Genomic DNA, 26,191 nt, shown 5'->3' on the forward strand with positions numbered 1-26,191 from the left:
GCTGCTGAGTTTGGACAGAGTAGGTCGTTCTCAGTCCTTTGTAAAGAAATACCAGCCTTAGCATTTCTAAAGCCGGAGGATGTTGTCCCTACATTTGATAGTATTGAGCGTGAAATGCCTGCTATTGCTCCACCTTTATGCACATTTTTCGAAGAGAATTATTTTCTAGGTAAACCTAGAAGGTACGGCATACAAGGATGCACATCTGAAAGAATACCGCCATTGTTTGAGTTAGTAGTTTGGAGTCGTCATGAACCGCCATTGTGTGAGTTAGTAGTTTGGAGTCGTCATGATGCTTCTACACAAGGTTTCCCTACATCACAAAATGCAGTTGAAGGCTGGCATCATCATTTCCATAGCCTTCTAGGTGAAAGACATTTTACATTATGGTTATATTACATGCAATTTATTTGGAACAGCATCATGTTGAGGACTTGGTTTCACAGTTATTACTCTTTGCATCTCCATCACCAAAAAGCAGACGTTTAGTGGAAAAGGAAAATGTGTTCAGAACGCTGTTGGCAAAAAGGGACACTGTCACATGGAGAGGATTCACTGAATTGGTTGCCAAACACTGTTCCTTTTAATTCTTATTTGGAAAGAGTAACTGGGGTACTTGCAGTATACACATGTCCTACTATGGTGAATTAAACACATTTTATTAGGGTCCATATGGTATGCCGCACTCTAACAATAGATTTCACTACTTATGTTACTTATCACGTTATGTTTCAGCTTAAAATACATCTCTGAGTGCAACAACTACTCTAAACGTTACAGTGTTCATGTACTACTGTATTTACGGTAACTAGACTGCTAAGCATTGTGACACTGTAACAATACTTGAAAGAGTAGTACATGCACAACTAATGCAGTACCTTCTAGAAAATAACCTTATATCAACATCACAACATGGATTTCATCCCTTCCATAGTACCACAACAGCCCTATTATCCTATACCAACATAATCAACACCCACAGAAACAACTGACTTTTTGTATCCTCTGTTTTCTTAGACTTATCCAAGGCCTTTGACATGGTCAACCACAGTATGCTTCTTAAAACACTATTTACTCTCAACCTAAACTCCCTCACTATATCATGGCTCACCAGCTATTTATCAAGCAGACAGCAAGCAGTTCTATGGCAGGACCAACTATCCTCCCTTCTACCTGTATCTATTGGAGTCCCTCAAGGCTCCATTCTTGGTCCCTTACTATTCTCCATATTTACAAATCAGATAGCTGCTTCCTCTTCTTCTGCCTCTATAGTGCAATATGCTAATGACACTACTATCATTTGTGCTGCCCCTACCCTAAGCAAGCTACAAACAATAACACAACACAGCTTCACTCTGGCTGAAGCATGGTTTTCTACCATAAAAATTTTACTCAATCCCAAAAAACAAAACTAATTCTCTTCAGCCCAGGTAGATCCCCTGCACTCAATGACTTCATCATTAACTCCAAGGGCAATACCTGAATCACCCCAACAGCACACACTAAACTCCTAGGAGTAATAATCGATAACAAACTCAAATTTGATATACACATAGCCCAAACAATCAAAAAAGTTCACAAAAAGCTAGGTCTCTTGTAGATGAATAAGCAATTCATGACCAATTATACCAAAGCCACCATTGCCAGAACCCACCTGTTATCCACCCTACTGTATGCCTCACCAATCCTGACTAATCTTCACCACAGTGAATAAAGCAAAATGGCATCTTGCTACAACAAGATTGCCAAATTTGCCACAGGTGCCTCTAACAGAGCCCACCACTGTCTTTCCCTCAAACAGCTCAACTGCCTTGAGCTGCCTCAATTACTTCTTACCACTCAACTCTCCAAAGCCCACAAACTATATTACCTCCCAAATAAACCCCCCATTTTACAAGATCTAATACAACCCTACACCACCACCCAAGCCTTAAGGTCAACAGACCAAAATCACATAAATGTCATCAATCATAGGAATGAGGCTGGCAAATCTCTTTTTGCTTGCTCCATAGCAAAAGTCTGGAACTCACTTCCAAAACACATGACTTCTACAGGTTCTGCTCCACAATTTAAAAAACTACTCAAAACCCACTTCTTTAACAACTGGCTATGCCCATGTGACTCCCCAGGCTAATCCACTACATTTGCAGTGATACAATGATTCTACCAAGGATCACCTAATACTGACTAACCTCTGTATATTAATTCTTAACTAACTATGTTCTATTCTGTTCGTATCTACTTATTTATCTCTGAAAACAGTTAAACATTTACCTACATACAAGTGGTATGCTTCTGGAATACAATAATTGTATCTATACATATATCTGTGAAGAAATGTAAAATATGTTCTTGTATAATATTGTATGCATTTAGGAGAAAGTGTTGTAATTCATAAAATTATTTGTTAGATTGTTTAAGCGGAGCTTTTCTCCCCGGGCGTCTGCTCAAAATGGACCTGTGTCCAGTTGGACTTTCCCGGTCAACAAATGTAAAATAAATAAAACAAACTGCCATTCTTCTGCTGAAATACATGTTCACATGCTGTTTACTGGAAGGAAAAGTTTTGAATCGTGTTATGCATGGAGAGGACATGGAAACACACACCAAGGTCGAAAATCGATTTTGACATTTTCTAAACGTCCGATCAATATTTTTAATGTTCAATATTTTGAAAACCGACATTCTGGTTCGCAAATATGCCATTTTGGCATTCTAACAGTTAGTTAACTGATAGTAAAACCACTGTATCATAGCCAGATGTTGTTCATGTCCCCATAAATAAACTGTAGCACTCATAACATTTAATGGTGAGACAATTGCAGACTCACCAAAAGTCTGACAGGAAAACAAAGAAATGTATAGCACTTAAGGACATACTGGTTTAAAGGAGGCATATCCAAACCATTTTGACAAAACTGGCAAATTTGGTGGAGCAGCTAAGTTTATCTTGAAGTCAGATATAAAGCCATTCTTTGGCCCACCATGAAAATGTAGCATACATAGGTTCATAGGAGGTTTCTAGGCTATTGGCCTTAAAGTCTTTGTAAGCCTAGCCATGTTATACCCTTGTTCCTTTATTGAACAAGTTGTATGGTCTATATTTACATGCAAGTCTATGATCAGCACCAACTGCCCGTATCCAAGAAGGACATAGCTGACACCCCTAGGGTAAATGTACAGTCTCCCATTCAGTTGTCCAAGTTACATTTAAATAGGGTCATTGAGGAGCTCTATTTTACGTGAATTTGGAGTTTTTCCAGAGAAACAGCAATTTCTAGGAGACACATCTTTCTCTCCAGTATGTCCAGTTAATGTTGCAGGCTAGGTTAAGATCCCTAGAGTGAGTGAATCTTGTCCCATTTGACTTGTGGATGTGCAGCATTTCCATAAGGGCAGGGTCTGAGACTGCTCTGTAGGCCAGGTACAAGTCGCCTCTCAGCATCCTATAAGATATGGAGTATTGTGACAGGGCCTTCAGTCTGTCCATGTAGGTCATGAGTTGAAGGCCCTGAATTTTCTTGGTGGGAAACCTCTGAATTCTCTTGAGCTGCTGCAGGTGTCTAGTGAGGTACAAAAAGAAGGGATCATTGTACTCTATTAGTGGTCTGATGAGGAATGAGTTCAGGGGAGTTATAACATCCTTAGCTATGGATGGAATACCCTTACTTATGAGATTTGCAACATAGAAGGCCTTTCTTACCACTGTGGACACATGGTGATTGAAGTTAATGTTGCTATCAACCTGTGTTCCCAAATCTCTCACCAAAGGGTTTGAGCTAAGGGGGTACTGATAATTAATATTACAATTTGCAGGGACTTCCCCTTTGCTGAAAGGGATGATAGCACATTTGATTTGTGTTTAAGTCTGTGGCTTTGGCACCAATCATTTGTCTGTGTAAGCCCTTTTTGTACTATGTCAACATCTTTGCACCCAGTTTGCAGTCAACAATGAACTTGGTAAGCCACAGGCTATCTATTTTCACCTGGACTTCTGAGAAATAGATTCCAAACAATAGGAGGCCCAGCACAGCTCCTTGTGGCACACCACTGGTAACTGGTCTGCTGGCAAAGGTGGAATCCCCGACTTTGACTGTATCCGTTCTTGTCAGTGATCCAGCTGGCTACCCCTCTAGTGACATACTGGTTTAATTCCCAGCTGGGTGAGCTTCTCAGTGATGCCTCAGTGGGGGAGTGTGTCAAAAGACTTGGCTAAGTAAAGGTGGGCTGTATCTACTGTTTGGCCCTCATCCAGGGCTTTGGTGACATTCTCAAAGAAGTCCACCAGGTTTAACAAGCATTATCTACCCTTACTGAAGCCACATTGGGTGAGGTCAAGAGTATGAAGGACACTTACACATGAAGGACGAGCTGCAGTTTGAATTAAGTATGCATCCTGCTCCTGGTGCTTTGAAGAAAGAGGAAGACCATAAAAATAGCGCTCCTACCTTATATTTAATACTAAAGACGACGGTTTCTAACTTATTCAGATTTAATACTAAAGAAGACGGTTTCTGACTTATTCACATTTAATACTAAAGAAGACGGTTTCTGACTTATTCACATTTAATACTAAAGAAGACGGTTTCTGACTTATTCACATTTAATACTAAAGAAGATGGCTTCCGACTCATATATTTGGATATTCAGAAACTAAAGACCAGACTAAGGAAACTTTCATACAGGAATGCAGCTCTCAAAGAATTTAACCACTGTTCCCCAGACAGTATGTGATAATCCTTGACCATGAGAAGAACACTTGGTAAACAGGAAATGTTGCACAGTATAGTGAAGAACCAAAAATGTTTTAACACAAACTCCAAATGATAACCTAGTACAGTGCAGTAAAATACATTTTCTGAAATAGTAATTGCTAGCTCAACATACATTCCAAAGTGTTTTATTTGCTGAACCATATTTACAGGGGATAGTTCAGAAAATTCTGATCCTGTTGAAGCAGCTCCTACAGTTCAGCTCACAGACAAGACTTATCTAAAGGAATTGAAGAGTTGAAAGCTTGTCTGTATGCAGTCAGGCAGTGTAATTAACAAACCAGTTTATTACAAGGACTGTGTATAATATGTGATAGAAATACACCCCACACTTTTTGTTCTACCTATAACCTCCATAATTGCTGTCCTATTTTTTTCTTGTATCCATGCTAATAAACAAAGTTAAACAGTAGTGGACATTTATCAACTAAAATTAAACAAGGAGGTTTTTGTAATATGCTGTAAGATATGCTGTAAAAAATAAGTAAATAAAACAGTTCTATCTGATGAATTTGCTTTTCTATGTGGCCCAGTGTGTGAAAAAAAGCAAAAAGAAAAGCAGAACGTGCAGTGTGAGCCTCAGTTAGTACTTTGTAAAAGAAGAGCAGAACATGCAGTGTGAGCCTCGGTTAGTAGTTTGTAAAAGAAGAGCAGAACATGCAGTGTGAGCCTCGGTTAGTAGTTTGTAAAAGAAGAGCAGAACGTGCAGTGTGAGCCTCGGTTAGTACTTTGTAAAAGAAGAGCAGAACGTGCAGTGTGAGCCTCGGTTAGTACTTTGCAGAGTAGCAGGACTAACAACATAAACAATGAGGATGGCCTATAAGCTAGACCAGAACAGCACACAGAGGATGTAGATGGATGTGGTGATGGCCTGGAAGGAAGAGATAATACAGTGCAATGAAAGGACAAGGAACTCTACAGATTAAGATAAAGGTGAAGCCAGTAGTCTAAATAAAAAAGTACAAGGTAGATGTAATGTAACGTCCTGTAGCTGCAACTGTTTACAAGCATTAACTGAAATAGGTAACTTAAAAGAAAAAGGTATTGAAAGCCCTAGAAAAGTGTTTAGTAAACATTTCAACTTCAGTTTAGTAAAATATATATAGGTTGTTCAAGAACATTAATTAGGAGTGCTTGTTTAGAAAGTATAATTGTGTACAATTGCATGTTTTCCATTCATAGGTAACATATTTTTTATCTTCATTATTTATTGTTAAGTAAATCTGTTTCAATACACAGTTTCAATTTATTTTAGAGCCTGCGGGCCTCTACAACCTTTTCGCCAGGAAATAATGCTAATGTCACAAAAACAGTCTTTAATCTGTATGGGGAAAGCAGCATAGACTGCAGTCTAACTCAGTATTTCTCAAATTTCCTGGGGATGCCCAAATATGTTTCAGGGGAGGTGAAAGCAGCTCTACAAAAGTTACACACTTAAAATGTCTTTTGTTACTGATTCTCTGATGAAATCAAGCTGACCAGAAAAGCATGTATCGGTGAATGTATGTAGTCGACTGTATACGAGTGATGACAAAAAAACGTGCTAGGTTAATATCTTTTATATCATTCGTAAGAAAGGCTGCTGGGGGTTGCTTCTGTAAATTTAAAAATTACCATTTACTACTGAAAAATGTTTTACTTCTGAAGTACTCAAAAATATGTTTTTGTACTGGGGTGGTGAAGGGTAAAGTCCTTCCTATGCTGGGTGAGGTGATATGTGACAAAGTCTGACAAATGATGCTGTACATGATCAACAGCAAAAATGTTGCATTAATGGCAAAAACACTTGCAGCAATAGTTGATAAAAAATAATGAATCATATAATTGGATCATGTTCTTCTGATTATCAGCATTTGGAAAAAGTACTCCAGGATGCATAATTTATTTAACATGCAACATAGTCTGCAACTAATATACTGATCTGCCCTTCTTACATTACACAGATCTGCACTGCATTCATCACAAATAATTAGTGTAAATGCTGAGCAATCAAGAGACTTACTGCTTTACTGTTGAATGCCTCATTAATATTAATTACCTGTTTTGCATTGTGGAATGGGGACACATTTCATTGACGGACAGGAAGTGAGTGCTGGCTTAGTTACTAAGCTTACATATTGTTGGCAGCAAGAAGTTAACAAAAATAAACATTTTTAGCTGTAGTGCTCTAGTGTTTTGACAGAGCTGCTCTCTGCAAGCAACATCTGCATCTTTTTTTCTGACAGATTCTGTACTGTGGGAACCTGAAACAGAAAAATGAAGTTGGAGGTAAGTTTAATGTTGTGCGAATACTGTGTACAAAGGCACTGGCTGGCTGAGTGCTGAATATAATTTCTTCTTTTTGTTGTTAAATCTAAAAAAAAAAAAAAAAAAAAATTGAAGAAAGTTTTGTTTATTTAGTTTTGCAGAGAACAGATTATGGTTTTGGAAATGGGAGTAAGACAACTGAAAAGTAATTATTTTTCCTGGGACTTGATGTGCTTGAATTGCTGTTTCCAGACTCTAGAGAGAAGCAGTTCTTTATAAGCAGTGCACATTGTGTTGTTAAAAAGATCTAGATTTCAGCTAGGAGATACTGAATATTCAAGTAACATTAGAATGAGTTGCTTTTCTATATATTTCTTCCAAGAGAGATCCCATATTTGAGAATATGTTCTGTTTGCATGCATACATGTAGGGAAGGAGTGTCGCAGTCTGATATATGAAAAATGTAAAGTGAATGTGTCTGATTGCATGCACAAATACGTGTGTGCTTCCAAATGTTTGGAAGAAAAATCCATAAGCAGATAAGAATCACATTTCATATTGTTTGTTTGTCTGAAAAATCTGTTTCTTCCTAGATGTGATTAGCCCATAAACCCAAAGCCTCATATTGTAGAATCATATTCCACTTATTTTTGTTTCTACATCTGGGAGGCCTTTAGCCACAAGACCTGGTAAGTCACATTCCAAAATGTTTGCAGCCAGTCTGATTAAATGCTCCCTCTTATTAGTATTAGGACTTCAATGGTCTCCTCTGTGCTACCAGTCACCCACATCTTCTACCTCTTTCTGGTGGTCCTTCATTCTCCCACACGTATAAGAACATCTTTCTGCTAAGTGGTAGTTGATGTTATTCACTGTGATTAAAAAAATACTTTATACATTTGGGATCTGTTTTTGAGTCCAACTTTACATAATTAACCCCAGGATAGTATTTGACTCTAGAAGAAAGTCCATGATTTATGGCAGACCACACTTTCAGGAAACTGTGTCTATAAGTCACAATTAATTAAAATACTTTGATTCCAAAAGATAGGACATCCACTGTTTTTAATTTAAAAAGTGTTGTCTTCCCTTATGGCTTTAGCCCCTCTGTTTCTTTTCCCAGTTTTCTGGGCTCTTTCTCTGTGGGCTTATAACTGGTGATATCTTATTACTATGTTAAAAGTTTGGTGGTCTTTGTCAGTAGAGTGACTAGGGCAGCATTAAATCCTCTGTTCCCTTCTATACTGCCCGTTATAACCATAACCTGTAGTTCCCAGCAGTGACTATGTATGCATACACCGGAACATCCAGCGTACATACATGTACAGATCTGCAAAATATGTTCAGATTCACAAGTATGTAAAGAATGCCTGCATGGAAAATAGTGCTAAAGACCTTGGGGAACTTAGACAAAATATAAAATGCAGGTAGGTACCATGCAGACTCATGCTCTGTATTATGAATGTGGTGTAACTGGTTTTATATGCAAAAGAGAAGCTACTTGAGTAGAGTACCTAACTAATATAAGTCTGGTTAACTGTGCTGCCTGAGGATAGTGGCTACACCTATAGTTATGTATGAGAAGACAGTATTCTGGGTCTGTGGAACACAGAGGAGTAGTAACTTATGAAAATGGTAACAACTGTCATTGCTCATTGGGAGAGTAAATTCATTTATTTAGTTAAAAGGGAGTACCTTAACAAAATTATGTTTCACACCAGTACTAAGAGCCAATGAAAAAGCATTGGGAAGAAATCCTGAAGCCAAATTAAATGTATGGGGTGAAAGACCCTAGCAATACTGAGTAACATTATAACAAGAACATGACAGATGGATGGAGAATTTTGCTTTTCTGACAGAGTAGTATGTTATGCAGTAAAGGCAGTTTAAGCCTGCTTTTTGAAGTTAATTTCGGAGTATTTTTTTATTTTCTTAAGTAAAAATAGTAACCAATGACTTGTCCCACAACTTACAGTTAATCAGCCTTCTTTAGTTCCTGTGCCTTGCCAGATCAGGCACAGTCTTTGTTTTCTTGTCTAAACCAGATATGTTTTTTTTTAATATTCAAGGCAAAAGAACTGTGCACAAGTTACTGCAGTTCAGTAAAACACCACACTGTATTCAGACTACACAAGTTACTGCAGTTCAGTAAAACACTACACTGTATTCAGACTACACAAGTTACTGCACTTCAGTAAAACACCACACTGTATTCAAACTACACAAGTTACTGCACTTCAGTAAAACACCACACTGTATTCAAACTACACAAGTTACTGCACTTCAGTAAAACACCACACTGTATTCAAACAGGAAAGCAGCATGACAAGTATTAGCATCTTAAAGACCTACCTGACCACAGGTGGTAACATGAGTGGGTCCTGTGGAACAGGGGTAATATGGCTAGAACAAGAAGCAACAGACACAATCCTGGCCACGGAGTTTTGTAGCAGTTGCAGCTGGGCCCGGACACTATAAATAAACACTAATTAAAGCATGCCTCAGTAATCTAGTTGGAATGATGAAATTATGTGTTTTGTCCCGACTTTATTATTTTAGTGAAAATAAGATGGTGCTGGCAACAGCCAGCATCTTATCCTTAAGTGTTAGTGTAAAAGCACACCCAGGTCATGCACATCTAAGGCAAATTCCATTCTGGTCTCCATGTACAAAATAATTTTGAGAAAGGAAGCTGTGACATATGAATGATGGCATTTACCAGAGCCACCAGAGCCTTTGTCTGATTGACTTTAATCTCTGATCACTGTTTTGTAAAGGATGGCATCTATGCTGTATTCCAAGGGTGGTAAAGTCTAGCACATGCTCCTGAAAAAAAAAGGGAAGGGATACTCACTTCAAATGCCATAACATTGGTGACATAAATAGTTCTTACCTTGAATATCTTCTTTCTGTGGCATCATATACAGCATGAATAGTAACTGAGCGAAGATGAAGCCCTTTCATATCCTGCAAATTGACATATGGTTCTGTAAATATTTTATGGCACACATGTCAAGAAATGCAGCATAGTTTCCTGTGGTAAATCTCATGTCAGTACTGCTTACACTGTAGATAATATCCCACTTAAATGTGGCACAGTCATCAAGGCCTTGGGTACCTACATTGATTGCCTCTGTGGTGGTTCCAAAATAATTGTCTTTGCACAACTTATCCTTCCTAGTATCTGCACATATCCATCGTGAAAAGTTGTGATCACTCGTGAATTCACCCAGACTGATTTTAAAACGTTTCTAGTGAGGTCCTCTGTTAGATACTGGGCACCCTATTCCAGAAATAGGGGATACATTGTGTCAGGTATTTGTCATGCTGTCCACTGTTGTTGATGTGGTGGTGTAGGGTAAGGCCTCTAGAGCAGGTTTTTGCTTTGCCTCTAGTTTGATTTAGATGAAGGAGTCCAAATAGTGATGGTCATTCGTAGTATTGAAGGCCAAGTTGAGATTACCACTTGGGAGTCTGTATGACACTGAGTAGAGGGACACGGCTTTTACCTTGTCAGAGAAGTGGAAACTACTGAGACTTGAGATCTTTCTGTTGAGGAAGCTTTAAGGTCTTACAAGCTGCTTAGCAAAGTATATAAATTCTACTTAATGGAGGACGTGTTTAGTCTCCTACCTTTGTTTGCTGATGTGGCCAAGCTTTTCAGTGCTCTCCTTGACTGTAAACTTAGGAAGAACCTAAGAACTTGTAACCTACATGCTGAATGTTTGCCATAAGGCACAGACAAATCATTTGGGTATTGTGGAGTTTAAATCACAGTGGGACCAAAGGTGCTTGACTGTGATACAGTAGTCCATAGTGTCGACTGCTGATAATGAACAAGGAAGACTGAGATCAGACGTAACCAATGATTCTGTACCATAAAGAGATCACTAACTAGTTTCATACAGATAGTCTTACTGGCACATCTGTATCTAAAACCAGACTGACAAGAATCCAGGAGGGCATGAGATGTAAGAAAGGAACACAGCTGCTCATAATCCACTTTCTTAACAGTCTTACTAAGGTAGCTACAGATAGGGTAGACATTATCAAGAGATAGCTTTTGATGGCAGGAGAGATAAGTGCCTCTTATAATGTAGTTGGAATGCCCCCACTTTCAAATATTTTTGAATAACTTGGAATATAAGTGGGCCCAGAGATTCAGGACAGAGATTTAACTAGCATTTATGCGGTGTCTAGCCTGAAGTTTGTAGGGTGCAAAGATGCAACCACAGTCATGAGCCCCCCAACTTTATGAAACTGAACTGAGACCAGTAGAAATCATAACTGCAATGCAATAAGTAGCTTCCTCACGTTGAAAGAAAAAAAAAACAAGCTTTATAACTAGTGAGATAAACTGGGCTGCACAGTCTGCTGACTGAAGGAGCATACCTTGACAGTTTAGTGAGGCAGAAAATCTCAGTGGATAATAACATTGCCTTCTTACATGAATTCTCCTTATGGTGTACCATGTATTGAAATATCTAAACTAATTTTGTCCTCACACAGAGTAATTCTCTTTCATCTGTGTTCCAAACTTCATCCAAGAGTATGTAACTCCTAAAGCTGAGTAGTAGTTCAAGGCACTGGACTGAGTACACTAATGGCAAATAAATGCTTTGTGGATACAATATCCAAAGCACATGTCAAGGCCAAGTGAAAAGTTGTAGCTAAGGAATCGGGTTCCTATTACCTTATAAACATGATATCTGTGTTTCTCAATATATATTTTACATTTTACATATTCTTGATTTTAGTTAGGGATGCAGTCATGTAGCAGTGTTTATATGGTTTAATTTAATTTTCATCTTGATGTATTAAATAGCTGGAAGTGATTGGCTTATGAGCTATACTCTGGCCGTTATCTATATGTAAGAGGCCATGTTTTTATCTAGATTTTGTTGGTCTGATGAAGCTTATTAGTGAGGGCGCTTACCAGTTTTAGTGTTAATAAAGACTTTATGCACAGTTTATTGCACAATTGTTCTGTTACCATACATTATTTTGGATTATTTTACCAAATTAGTTCTCATTGTGTATTAATGATGTGCTGTAAAGGGAGGACTTGAGTATATTATCAAGCTAAAGTGACCAAATAGTGACCCGACTGCTGTCCTTTAGAGTATGGTAGAGATAAAGGCAAGAGCTGATTATTGCAGTAAAGGCAGCACGTTTTATGTTTCTGTTGAGTTGGTGTTTAAGTCTTTCTTTAAAGTGATATGATAATAAAGTCAGCTTTATCTCCTGCACTTTCAGGCACCAGAAACCTTTGAAGATGTCGCTGTTGATTTTTCATCAGAAGAATGGAAGATGCTGAACAATCAGGAGAAAGAACTGCACAGAGAGGTGATGGTGCAGAACTATGAGCACATGTTGTCAGTAGGTAAGGGGATTGGTCCAGACCTACACAGGGAAGTGATGTCACAGAACTACAAGCACATGGTCTCCTTAAGTAAGGAGGACCTTCTAAGTAATAATGGCCTTAACTGAGATGTACATGCTTTTTTAACATTTGTAGATTGCTGTCATAGTTAAGGATTTTTCACAACTATATTCTATTCAGTTTTGCCAAAATAGTACAAAAAATAACATTCTGGCCATACAAGTAGATAACTGAAATAATGTAATAATATAAAGGAAAAACAAAGCACAACTCAGAGAAACTGTATCAAATGCCCAGCATTCCCGTAAGTCATGTAATTATGTAATCACACATTTCCTTTACAAAGTTTCATCTTACCAAAAATGGGTTAAAATTATACACCATGGCTACAGAAGGAAGTCAAATGGCTCTGTACCTGCAAAAAAAATTACAGAATGTGTACCTAGAGGGTTTCAGAACACATTGCCCAGACCCTGAGCTGCAAGTTATTCTCTTTATTTCCAGGGTTTGGTACCTGGAAGTTCTGTGATACTATCCAGTACCCAAATGTCATCTGTTGTCTTAAGGTCTTTGATGCTGTTTGAGATAGAACCTGAGTAACCAATATGCCTGACCCATTGAGTTGTCAAAAGTGTAGACCTCTTTCAGAGTTCAAAATAGAAATTCCTAATAGGGCTTAACCTTCAGGCATCCTAATAGGGCTTAACCTTCAGGCATTCCCTAAACATATAAATAATACCAGCTGCCTTGCATTTTCAGCATTTGTTATCCTGCATCCTCCTTGATGCCCATAGTCTGTCTGGTATGTGGTACCATCTATTATCCTCATTTGCTTGTTATATTATTTTGGCCAATGCCTTAGCTTGTAGGGGGCTTGCCAGATTTGTTCCCACTGGTGTTGACATTTGTTTGCCCTCCTGAGCTTTCCATCCACCTTCCATTAACCTCTTCACTGCAGCAGCTGTATTTTCCCATACATCTTTATATCTGAAGTTTGAATGGCCTTGTCTAATACTACTCCATTTGTGCCATTGCGTATTTTTTGGACCCCTCAAATGGAAGTATGTATCTTTGTAAGTCAGAGATTTTCAATCTAACCTTAGTCCGTTAATGTTTAATTTAGTCTTAAGCTCATCAATGCTTTACAAAGAGTTACCTGCCAAGTGACTTGTAAGTTGGAACCACATATGAATATAGGTTCATAGGTAGGTACTAGGCTATCGGCCCTAGGGCCCATACAAGCCTAGCCAAAAAATGTACCCTGGCTTTCGCCACCCAAGAAAATTATTTTCCTGTGCCCCTGTCGAGCAGAGCCACAGAAGTGATCCCCGGGGTGAATTTCCCATTTCCCATCCAATCATCAAGATTTTTCTTGAAGAGTGCTAATGAGGAGCTCTGTTTGATATAGATAGGTAGTTTGTTCCAGAGTATGGGAAGTCTCTGGGACAGGAATCTATCCCTCCAGCATGTTTAATTTAAATATCTTTGTATTTCTAGCATTCACTCACGGTCTGACTAGTTCACCTTCTTCTAAGCAGAGGATGTTGCCATATGCAGTCTCTGAGGCCTATACCCCACGACAAACTGCTGACTGTCACTACATATTCCTGGATACGTGACTCCCTGGGAAACAGTTAGGGAATTTTTCAGATGTAAGTTTCCACTGTATAATTCTGCCTGGTTTATAAGTCCTATATAAAATTATGAGTAAATATATTAACCTGAGTCATATGCCAGTTTAGCTTTTTATCACATAGTTTTTGGTACAATGTATGTTCTGCCGGGATTATGTCTATCTGAGCATTTTCTCCATTGTCATGATAAATACCATATAGGACTGCACAAAAACTTTTTAACAGCTTGGTTTGTTGTGTTGTAGAAGTACCTTTTTCACTTTCTGTTAGTTCTTAAGTTCTAGAATGACTTTTCTCAGAATATTTCCTTTTGTCTGAGGTGTGGTGATTTCACAGTTGGTATATATAAGTTTCAGGGATGAGTGGGGTTTACCCATCACATCGAGGGGTGCAGGGGTTAAAGGAGAAGAACAATGTTCGATATTTGCACTTATCTTGTATTTTATTTTTATTGTTTTAGGACTCTGCAATGTGAGTCTCAAGAGTTCAATAGGGAGTAAAAGTGCATTTCACAATGAAAAAATAGCTCACCTGTAATCCCATGTGGTGCTTTTGCTGAAATAAAATTTAGCAAAAAAACTGTAAGCATTGGATCCAGAAAGACTGTCTACTCCTTCACTGTGAGTAAATTAGTCAAAAAGCCTGAAATGTTTTAATGCGCTACACTTCGGCATATTTTGCTGGGAAAGAAGTGCTAACGGTACCAAACTATTTCACTTTTGTCAAAAACAAGAAAGACAAAGTAGCAGCACTGAGAGAGAAATGTGCGAAATATTGTGAGCCTAGAAAGAACTTGGTATTCATTTGACATTTGTTCTTATCAAGAGCTCAGGGTCCCATAGCTACTATAAGTACTTATGCTGCATTTAGTGTGCTGAAGAATAGAGCCAGATATTGTGGGCTTGGTGATGAGAGATCATTTGTGGTATAAGGAATGATAAGGAGGAGAATCCTAAGCAAAACGGGCATGACCTATCTAAATGTTGTTACCTGTGTATGTGTTGAAGACTAAATGGTGAAAAGAATTTATGTAAAATAATGCAAATTAAATGATGAAAATAATGGGAATCGTTAGTAAGGAAAATAAAGTCTGGGGTATATAAAGGCAGCCACTTGAGTGTGCAATGTGATGGCCATGCATATGATTGTGTGGCTATAATTCGAGCTTGTGGTAGACATGGCTGTAAGCATGAAAAGAAGCATCAACCTGCATTTAATCAATGTTGCAGAGTGTGGGCCAGAAAATGACATTTTCCTAAGGTGTGTAAATGGAAAATCAAGTGTATTCAAAGGAATCTGAAAATTATTGAACAGAAACCTGAAAAATGAACTGTTTGTTGGTGTTGTTGAAATAACAATTGAAACAGTGAAGTCTGCAAATGCCTCAGAGGCAGTGTGACAGGAATGCAAGATGGTCTGTTAATAAGAAATACTGATAATTAATTAACTGCATTTTGAAGTTATGTTAGGTGGATTGGGCACTCTAAATTGGCCATAGGTGTGAATGTGTGTTTAAGTGTGCAGTGTGGAAAAACTACCAAGGGAGGGATACCACCTGGTGGTGTAAGCCTTGGCTCTAGATGATTGGAACTGTTGAAGTGACACCCAAACCTCATGTGTAAAATTGAGAAAAGGGGTTATGGATGGATGGATTACACACAGACCTAGACTAATAGATTGCCTCATCAAAGTACCAGAAGGTCTCAGGAACAAACTAAAAACAGAACTGAAGCCTGGAAAGCATGGATGTTATTAGTAGTGAGAGCCGTTAGAAAGCATGAACAGTATGGTCAATGTTGTAAACATAGGTACAACTCCTGTTGCACTGATCCTCACAGTAGTCCAATACAAGGGTCCGTAATTGTTTGTAGATCCTGGGAGTAATTGGTCTCTACAGTGTGTTGCTAGTGTCTTCTTACTCTCTCTTTCCTGCTTATGCAGCCCCTTTGTACTTTTGTGTCATTATAATCTTTACCTGTGTACATATGTTGTGCCACGTCTGTCTCTTCTGGTGACTTTTGAAGGCAATACTGTCCCTTATTGTCTGTGGTCATATCCACCTCGCTATCCCATACACTATTTTGGTGTCTTTCCTTATTTCAGTTAATTTTCTTTCTCTCTGTTGACCTCCAGAACTGCCCACAGTATTAAAGGTGTGGCTCATCCATGGCCCTTGAGGATGGCAACATTACTTGTATTCTTCTAGAGTCTTTGCCTCCTGAAGATATGCCATTCTTTTGGCTGCTTCCATTACCCCATACCTCTGACCCCTGGTGATACAGACCAGTTGGAATCAATACTTTTGGATATTTTTCTTGCTGTGTTACCATGAAGTCTGATTCCTACAGCTGAGACTCCAAACCAGGTTATTGTGGCTGAAATTCAATACTTTGTCCTTGGCTGCACTGAACTGATGCTGCTTCTTTTGTGCTCATCAGTTGAGTCTTTCCTAATCCTTTGTTAAACTCTGTCCACCTACCATCCCTTGCTGCACCTGTGTCTGTGTCATCAGCAAGGAAATTGGTAATATTCCATGTTTCATCAGATCTGTTTGAAACAGAACAGACAGTGAAGGGTACTGGACCCCAAACCATGTGGTTCCCTAATGCACAGTTCCCCTATGTCTGCCATTCACCAGTGCTTCCATGCCATGCTCTACGATAATCCTGTCATAAATCTGTATCACTTTCATCTTACAGCTTCTTCTGGCAATTAATTCATGTATGTTGATGTTCTGAAGATGGCTACCCTTTCGAAAAGCTGCCAGACTTTCCCTCATGATTCTCTGTGACCTCTCCTTTCTTTGCTGTAAGGCTAACATGCCTACAGTTCAGTGGATTTTTCTTGCGCATCCTGTCTTGTACAAGAGTACCACTAATGTCTTCTGCACTATGTAGTGATCTGGTAAACATTTGTTCAAGGGTATCCACCAGTGCTCCAGCCAGATTCCTGAAAACACTGCAAGGGAGACAGTCTAGCTTTTATACTTAATCTCCTTAGTGCATCCATTTCTAGTTCCTTCTTCATCTCTAACCTGTGTTTCTTGATGTTTATCTACTGCTGTTCCCAATCTGCCCCCCCTGCATTATAGCATATTTCCTTTAGTTTTGTCCATGAAGACTGAAGCAAAGTACTCCACAGCTGTGCCTGTACTTCTTGTTTTATGTCCTTCCCTTTTTTGCATAGCCTGATTGTTTGTCCCTCACTTCCTCATTCCTGGTGTGTACATACCTGATTTAGTCTGTCACTTCTTGTTTCCTGTTGTGTACATACCTGATTTAGTCTGTCACTTCTCGTTTCCTGTTGTGTACATACCTGATTTAGTCTGTCACTTCTCGTTTCCTGGTGTGTACATACCTGATTTAGTCTGTCACTTCTCATTTCCTGTTGTGTACATACCTGATTTAGTCTGTCACTTCTCGTTTCCTGGTGTGTACATACCTGATTTAGTCTGTCACTTCTTTCCTGGTGTGTACATACCTGATTTAGTCTGTCACTTCGTTTCCTGTTGTGTACATACCTGATTTAGTCTGTCACTTCGTTTCCTGGTGTGTACATACCTGATCTAGTCTGTCACTTCTGGTTTCCTGGGGGGGACATACCTGATTTAGTCTGTCACTTCTTCCTGTTGTGTACATACCTGATTTAGTCTGTCACTTCTCGTTTCCTGTTGTGTACATACCTGATTTAGTCTGTCACTTCTCGTTTCCTGGTGTGTACATACCTGATTTAGTCTGTCACTTCTCGTTTCCTGGTGTGTACATACCTGATTTAGTCTGTCACTTCTCGTTTCCTGTTGTGTACATACCTGATTTAGTCTGTCACTTCTTGTTTCCTGGTGTGTACATACCTGATTTAGTCTGTCACTTCCTCATTCCTGGTGTGTACACACCTGATTTAGTCTGTCACTTCTCGTTTCCTGGTGTGTACATACCTGATTTAGTCTGTCACTTCCTCATTCCTGGTGTGTACATACCTGATTTAGTCTGTCACTTCTCATTTCCTGTTGTGTACATGCCTGATTTAGTCTGTCACTTCTCATTTCCTGGTGTGTACATACCTGATTTAGTCTGTCACTTCCTCATTCCTGGTGTGTACACACCTGATTTAGTCTGTCACTTCTCATTTCCTGGTGTGTACATACCTGATTTAGTCTGTCACTTCCTCATTCCTAGTGTGTACATACCTGATTTAGTCTGTCACTTCTTGTTTCCTGGTGTGTACATACCTGATTTAGTCTGTCACTTCTCGTTTCCTGGTGTGTACATACCTGATTTAGTCTGTCACTTCGTTCCTGTTGTGTACATACCTGATTTAGTCTGTCACTTCTTTCCTGTTGTGTACATACCTGATTTAGTCTGTCACTTCGCTTCCTGGTGTGTACATACCTGATTTAGTCTGTCACTTCGTTTCCTGGTGTGTACATACCTGATTTAGTCTGTCACTTCTCGTTTCCTGGTGTGTACATACCTGATTTAGTCTGTCACTTCTCGTTTCCTGGTGTGCACATACCTGATTTAGTCTGTCACTCTAGTGCTTCCTGGTGTGTACATACCTGATTTAGTCTGTCACTTCTCGTTTCCTGGTGTGTACATACCTGATTTAGTCTGTCACTTCTCGTTTCCTGGTGTGTACATACCTGATTTAGTCTGTCACTTTCCTGGTGTGTACATACCTGATTTAGTCTGTCACTTCTCGTTTCCTGGTGTGTACATACCTGATTTAGTCTGTCACTTCTCGTTTCCTGTTGTGTACATACCTGATTTAGTCTGTCACTTCTCGTTTCCTGGTGTGTACATACCTGATTTAGTCTGTCACTTCTCGTTTCCTGGTGTGCACATACCTCATTTATTTTGTCTCTCACTTCCTGTTTCCTAGTGTATACATATGAAGCTTTTCTTCTCCTCCTCCTTGATCTTTTGTAATTTCTCTTACATCTTGTTGCCGCTCTTACCTTTTTTGTTTACCTTTTGCTTCTCTCCTTGTATTTTGCCTCCTCCACTTTCTTGCTTCTGACCTTCCACCCTCCCACCTGTTACATTCCCCATGTTTAGCCAAATTGGCTACCCCCCCCCCGCATTTTCCTAAAACCTTTATCCACATCTCTGACTCATTCTCATACCCTGATTATTTCTTCATGTTGCCTACAAACCCTTTTCGTCTTTCCATCTCTGTCCCAGGTCAGCATAATGCTGTCTCCTGAAGTACCACACTGTCATATCTGCCTTTATATTCTTGCTCTTTTACCTCATTCGTAAACTACTCAGTGATAGGGTCACTGTCAGCTAACAGCACTTTCATGTGGGCAACCCCATCCCCTCGTAAAATACACATTGATAGGGTCATTGTTGGCTAACAGCACTTTCATGTGGATGACCCCATCGTCTTGTAAACTACACAGTGATACTGTTATTGTTAGCAAACAAGTAACAGCACTTTCATGTGGATGACTCTATCCCTTCATAAGCACACAGTGAGAGGGTCATTGTCAGCTAACGACACTTTCATGTGGATGACCCCATCCCCTCATAAATTGCACAGTGATAACATCATGGTCAACTAGCAGCACTTTCCCGTGTGCAATCCCATTCCCTCACTTGAGTTATGACCACGCCCAGAATTCTTTATATTTCTGCACCTTTGGCTGAACCCCTCATATTTCAGACCTCAATCACTTTCCTGTCCTTCCCTACCTTGGAGTTTGGACTCTCGGTGTGTTTCTGGCAGATTCAGATCCCTCATGAGTATAACCTTTTGTCTCTGTCCTATTCCACTCATTTATTCCCTTCCCCAGTGTCTCAGCTCCTCCTCCCTTGACATATCTGGGAGGTGATGTACTCTTAATCCATTATTGCTCCCCATATTGCTCTACCTTAACCATTAGATCACATAACCTAGGTTATGACTTTGCCCACTCTCTCACCCTTTTATGGCTGATGTTCCATCTCATACTGTGTGACTTCACATGTTGTGCCCTCTTTGTTAGAGGTAGATTGCCACTCTACCTTTATTCCTCATCATTTGTCATTCCTGAACAACCTTTACCCAAGCAGCATTTTGTGCTACCCATTTTTCTCACTGACCCATGTTTCGGTGATTCTAGCATTGTCCACCCTCCTGTCTTGCATTGCTGTTTGCAGTTCTGCTGTCCAGACTCCATGCACTGCATAGCCATGCTCCAAGTTATCTTTGTTTATTCCTTTACTATGTGCTTTCATTCTTGCCCACTTTTTTTCTTCTGTATAATGCCTGAATACCTATTTTTCTCATCTACTTCTTTAACATGCACCCTTTTTTTCATCTTAATTTGAAGTACGAACATTGAGTTCTACCTGTCCAACCCAGTTCTGAGCAAGCCCTTCTGGACTAAGAGAAGCAAGTCCCCAGTGGAGAGATGGAGTCATACCTCTCAACTGTACAGATTTTTTGCAGAATGTCCACATTTTTGCATCATATTTTTTGACTGTTTCTCATAAAGTTGTGGTTTTCTGGAACATTGTTGGTAAATTATTGAGGGTTGCAGCCAGAAAATAATGAGACATTTGAGTTTCAAGCTTCATTCCCTTCATAAAATTTATGCTAATGCAAAATCTGTTATTCTGTCAATTTTCTAAGTTTGTAAGTGCAATATTTAAAAATGTGTCCCTGTTTTTAGCCATTTGTCCCCACTTTATTTAGGCTTTGTCCAGATTTTTTAGGTTGAGAGGTATGATTGCCATCCTTCCACAAACCCCAAACCATTCTAGCTTTTCCAGTGCTGTAAGTCTCTTTATACACCTTAATCCTCTCCTTTGTCAGTGTTCTGGATGCCAACATAGGTGACAGTGCTGCATTCATTGCCCTGTCTTGGCATCTCTGTGCTCCCTTTGTGGCCCTTCCTGCTGACACCTCAGTTATCTCATCTGACAGTCTGAGGCCTTTGGTTCACCAAATGTGAATGTCCCCCCTCTTTTTTGGTAACCCTGTTGGTCACTTATTTTTTACTAATTATTTGCCCTATGTGAATGGATTTCTGTATAACCTGGTCCGTCTCCAATGCCAAGACCAGTAATACTCCTGGTGATTGAGTTTTCGGTCAATAAAAATGTCCTGATTCTCCCCACACTAGCTGTCATCTCCTTCAGTTCTTGCTCATGTCCAGTACCCCATCTGTCTGTACCCTTTCCTTTTCCAATTTCAACACCGCAGCCCTTCATCTGTGTGCTGGTTGCCTCATTCATCATCCTTATCTTCAGCCATCTTTTTCCCATTTTCTTCATGGGGTCAGTGTGTCACATCAACCTTTGCCTTCTAAGTGTCACTCTCCTACCTTCGTTGACTTGTCATGCCTGACTGTCACAGGTCTTCAGTCACTCAATCCATCCATCTCTTTACTGGTACTGGATGCCCTTGTTTCCTCTTGCCTTCTTCATGTCTGTCCCAAATCACCTTCACCAGATTGGCTTCTGCTTTCATATTTATGTGTCGAACCACAGTAATCTATTCTGTTTGACCTTCTCTGCAATTGGAGCTACTTGGGCTTCTGCTTTGTTCTCATTTCTTTATCTATCCCACATTGTGCATCACACCACTCATCTCAGGAATTTCATCCCCATCACCTCTAACTTCCTCATCTGCTCTGCCTTCACTATCCAGGTTTCTGTACCATGCAGTAGTACTGGTCACACCACTGTTTTGTACATCTTCTTCAGTTTCTTTGGCATTGTTCTGTAATTACACTACCCCCAGCTCTCCATGCCATTTAGCTGCAGCCCCACTGATTTGAGCTTTGACATCCTCATTCAGACTTCCTTTCCCCTCAACCACCCCTCCCTTTCCATATGCTTGAAGCTGTTAACCTGTTCCGCTGTTTTTCCTTCTATCTCAGTTTTCATCTTCTGATTTCCCCCCGTTACTTGCCTTTACAATGGTCTTATTTGTAGTTTTATTCTATGTGCCTTCTGTTTTGAATTCCATTCTCCTGTCACTGGTTGAAATTCTTGTTCAGAGTCTGATTGCATATAATTCCATACCATCTGCATAAAGCAACATTGTTGATCTTTCTCTCCTCCAACCTCTTTGCTAATGTAGTCCATCACCATTACAAACAGCAATATGCTCAAATCTGAAACGTGGTATACATTCTCTCCTACTGGGAACCCTTCTGTGGGGCGAACGCTGCTTGTGCTTGTGTCATTAGACTCTTGTGCACAGCTTGCACTAGTTTAACCAATGTTTCTGAGACTTCAGACCATTACAAGACTGTCCAGATCAGCTTCCTTGGGACCTTGGTCATATGCTTTGTGCAAGTCTAGGAATGCCCAGTTCGACTGTCTTCTCATCTCTAGCTTCCTGTTAACCGTCTGGCTAACTGTAAACATAAAGTCTGTTGTGCTGCATCCTGCTACGGATCCAAACTTCTCTCCATCTTACTTTCGACTATTCGTTTGTCAGTCACCCTCTCTCATACCTCTCAACTCTCCAGATTTTTTGCCTTAATTTTTGATTTGCTCCTCATAAAAATTGTGATTTTGTTCTGGCAAATATAATTATTGAATTCACTAAATTATGACAGGCATTTTATTTCAGATCTCATATCTTTGTGAAAATACTTGGAAATATGCAACCTGTTATGCTAGCAGCTTTCTAAGTGTATAAGAGAAATATTTAAAGTCTGTCCTTATTTTGGGACTTTGTCCAGATTTCGTGTATTAAGAGATTGAGAGACGTGGCTTCTTCAGACTATTTATGCACTGTAACATGAGTTTGATATCTCTGTACTGCACACTGTTGTGGATGTCCCCTTTGTTCTTGTACACTGGAACTAGAATGCTTATTCTCCAGTTATCTGGGATATACTATTTATTTTATTTATTTATTTAAATTTGTTGACCGACTGAACGTAGGACCATTTTCAGCGGAGGCCCGGGGCGAAAAGCTCCACAGTAAAATAAACAGACAGTAGTTACATTGGATTACATAGCGATTAACAATTTAACATAGCAATTACTTACAACATATTTACAGATGAAGAACATAGTACATCAGTAGACAACTAGAATCTTTATCTGTGAAGTACATAACAGACATTAACAAATGTTACAATGAGAAGTTCCTGCTGTATAATAAGTACTAGGCTTATGAGCATCTGAGCTTGCTATAATCAAGGTAGTTAGTGGAGTGGAAAGAAAGGTAGTGGTTGTATGGGGTGGATGATATTAGAGTGGGAGTTGCAAGGGCATAGCCAGCATGTTTTTAGGTGCGCTTTTAGTAAAGTTTTGAAGTGGGTGCATGATGGTATGGAGGTAATTGTGGGCGGGAGTGAGTTCCATAATTTAGCTATGGCGCAAGAGAATAGTGCTTCACCAGCAGAGTTTTTGGCTTTAGTGATCTGCAAGTGATTTTTGTTGCTGGATCTCAGTGGTCTGGTGGTGTGATAGGTTTGGAGTAGATTCTGGAGGGATGGGACATTTAGTTGATGGTTTACTAGTTTGTGGGCAAGTGAGAGTTGATACCACTGAAGGAGGTGAGGGAGTTCAAGCCAGCTCAGTTCAGCAAGTGAGAGACAGTGGTGACTACGGTAGGATGCCCCTGTGGCAAATTTGGCGATTTTGTTACCTTTTTCTCCATACTGCTGTGAGTACCCACTGGAGCCATTTCTCTCCTAACTTACCCAGCATCCTCATATCTGCTGTGACCTCATCTGAGCCTGTTGCTTTCCCTGAGTTCATTTTCCTTAGCGCTGTTCTTACTTCTACAGTGGGCTTCTCTTCTTTTCTCATAGGCAGTACAGCTTCTGTGGGCTTTTCTTCATTCAGAAGCTGCTGGAAATACTCCTTCCATCTACCTGTGAGGTCTGTGGACTGGTGAACAAGTTGTTGCAGGCATCCCTTATGCAGGGTGTCTGACTATCTTTAGTTTCCTGTCTTTGCTTTGTGACCTGATAGATTCTGTATTACATCTACTGAATCATTTCTAAAAGCCGTTGGAGTGTCTTTGATACCTTGTTCTTCACTATTGAACTGCTCTCTTAGCCTCTTTGTTAGCCTACCAGTATCCCTTGTTAGTGTGGTCCATCTGTTGTATCTTCCACATTTTCTTGCACTCCTTTTTTGATGACTTCCTGGACTGATGTATTCCACCTCTAGCTTCTTTTATGCACCTTATTTCTATACCTAGATTGACCACATATCTGTTCTGTGTTCATCGCCCAGGGTGCTTTGATGCTCTCTCTTTCTTGTTGAACTCTATTTCCTCTTTTTCCTGAAGTGGTAGAAACCTGAATATTTCCTTGAACTCTTGTACTTTTTCTTCAGTGAAATTCCAGACCTTCAGCCTAGTCACTTTTCACCTTAGAACCTTCTGTGACCACTGCTTGCAGCTGACCAGTGGCTTATCTTGTGGGCCATCTGTTTCACTGGAAATGATTTTGCAGTTGTTGATTCTATCTCAGTGCCCTTCCCTTACTAGGAAGAAGTCTACCTGAGTTGCATGTTGGCCACACTTGTGTGTGCTTTTTGTGACTGTTTCTCTTAGTAAACCAAGTGTTGGTTCCTATCAAGCCATTTACCAGACGAGTCTAGAATGGCCTCTCCTTCTTTGTTCCTCTTGCCGTACTCATGTGGAGCCAGGAAGTCCTCATATCCTGTTTTGTCTGTCCCAGTCTGTACATTCAGGTTCCCCATTATCAATGCCATCCCAGTCTGTACATTCAGGTTCCCCATTATCAATGCCATCCCAGTCTGTACATTCAGGTCCCCCATTATCAGTGCCATCCCAGTCTGTACATTCTAGTCCCCCATTATCGATGCCATCCCAGTCTGTACATTCTGGTCCCCCATTATCAGTGCCATCCCAGTCTGTACATTCTGGTCCCCCATTATCAATGCCATCCCAGTCAGTACATTCAGGTTCCCCATTATCAATGCCATCCCAGTCTGTACATTCAGGTCCCCCATTATCAATGCCATCCCAGTCTGTACATTCAGGTTCCCCATTATCAATGCCATCCCAGTCTGTACATTCAGGTCCCCCATTATCAATGCCATCCCAGTCTGTACATTCTGGTCCCCCATTATCAATGCCATCTCCTGTTGTCCTGCTTTATCTAGCAAGTTGTGCTACAGCTGCTGCCTCACTACTCTTTTCCTTGGTATCACAGCCTAACTGTGGGGGGTAGTTTGAGATCATGAGTACTGCCCTCTTCTTACACTGGAGTCTGCCTTGAGTCTGTCACTAATTCTGGTAATAACCTTGACTCTTCTGAAGCCTCACCCTTAACACAATTCCTATACCATTTCTATTGGCTCCCAAGCCAAGTGGCTTTGCTGCACTGCTCTTCTGTCTTCTCTCCTGGTTACATGGGATGTCCAGCCTCCTCCTTGTGTTATCTATTTGGCAGTTTGATTCATTTTACTTCCAGGTTTTGCTCAACAGTGCTGTCCCAGAAAACACAGTCTGGGCAAGTGGATATTGGCCGGCCATTAGCTTATTGACCCAGTGTGCTGGGTAACTGATGCACTGGCAAGTAGGGGCACATAGACCCCTCCCACAATTAGCATAGATCCCTGGAATAGGTCAGAGTAGACCACGTCTTCAGCCCACTTAAAGCCAGAAAATACCTCTGCCCATTTTTGGCAACATTAGTCAACATGACAGAATCACCCAGAGACAATGTTTACACCATCGAGTCTCACATTTCTCTGGTTGTGTCGTTGTACTACATCAGACTTTTTTTCCTTTCCCTTGTTCTCTTCCTATAAGGCTTCTCTGTCCCTTTCACCCTTTGTCCATCCCATTTGGCTGAATGATACTACCTGTCCAGTTTGTTACTGTTTTTCTTCGGTTAATGACTGCTGTGAAGCAGTATCTCACTTTGTCTCCCTTCATCACTTGTTTTTTCTCTCTGCACACAACTTTCCACCTTGTCTTCCTTCTCTTTGTCCTCTGTTTTCTCCTGACTCTCCCAGCATCATCATACTCCATGTTATCCCATTTGCTTGCTGTTCTGATGACCAGTGACAATGTATTACTGTCATCTGACTTTATCCCAACTCATTTTTCTAGGGGAGCTCTGTTGCCTTCTCCTTTGTAGGCCCAGTCTTCCCTTTTTTGCTCACCTACATTTACATATACCATGTCTGGCTCTTGTAATGTCCATGTCGATCACCCTTTCT

The 26,191-nt window shown here is 40.1% G+C and overlaps 1 protein-coding gene across 3 annotated transcripts in view; it reads left to right on the forward strand.

The window, feature by feature from the left end:
• Positions 1-5,470: 5,470 nt before the first annotated feature.
• LOC122815144 (gastrula zinc finger protein XlCGF57.1-like) overlaps positions 5,471-26,191 on the forward strand; it is a 165,472-nt gene continuing 144,751 nt past the window's right edge. Inside the window, exons 1-3 of one of the 3 annotated variants that reach the window (XM_044087398.1) lie at positions 5,471-5,705; positions 6,998-7,040; positions 12,276-12,402. In XM_044087398.1, coding sequence (XP_043943333.1) covers positions 7,029-7,040; positions 12,276-12,402 — 139 coding nt within the window. In that variant the 5' untranslated portion in view covers positions 5,471-5,705; positions 6,998-7,028. Of the gene's footprint in view, positions 5,706-6,863; positions 7,041-12,275; positions 12,403-26,191 lie in introns of those variants that run through there. The other 2 variants (XM_044087395.1, XM_044087397.1) reach the window with 2 other exon arrangements.

Source organism: Protopterus annectens, chromosome 11.part0, assembly GCF_019279795.1.
Source record: "Protopterus annectens isolate FY-2018-M chromosome 11.part0, PAN1.0, whole genome shotgun sequence".
NCBI classification, from domain to species: domain Eukaryota; kingdom Metazoa; phylum Chordata; order Ceratodontiformes; family Protopteridae; genus Protopterus; species Protopterus annectens.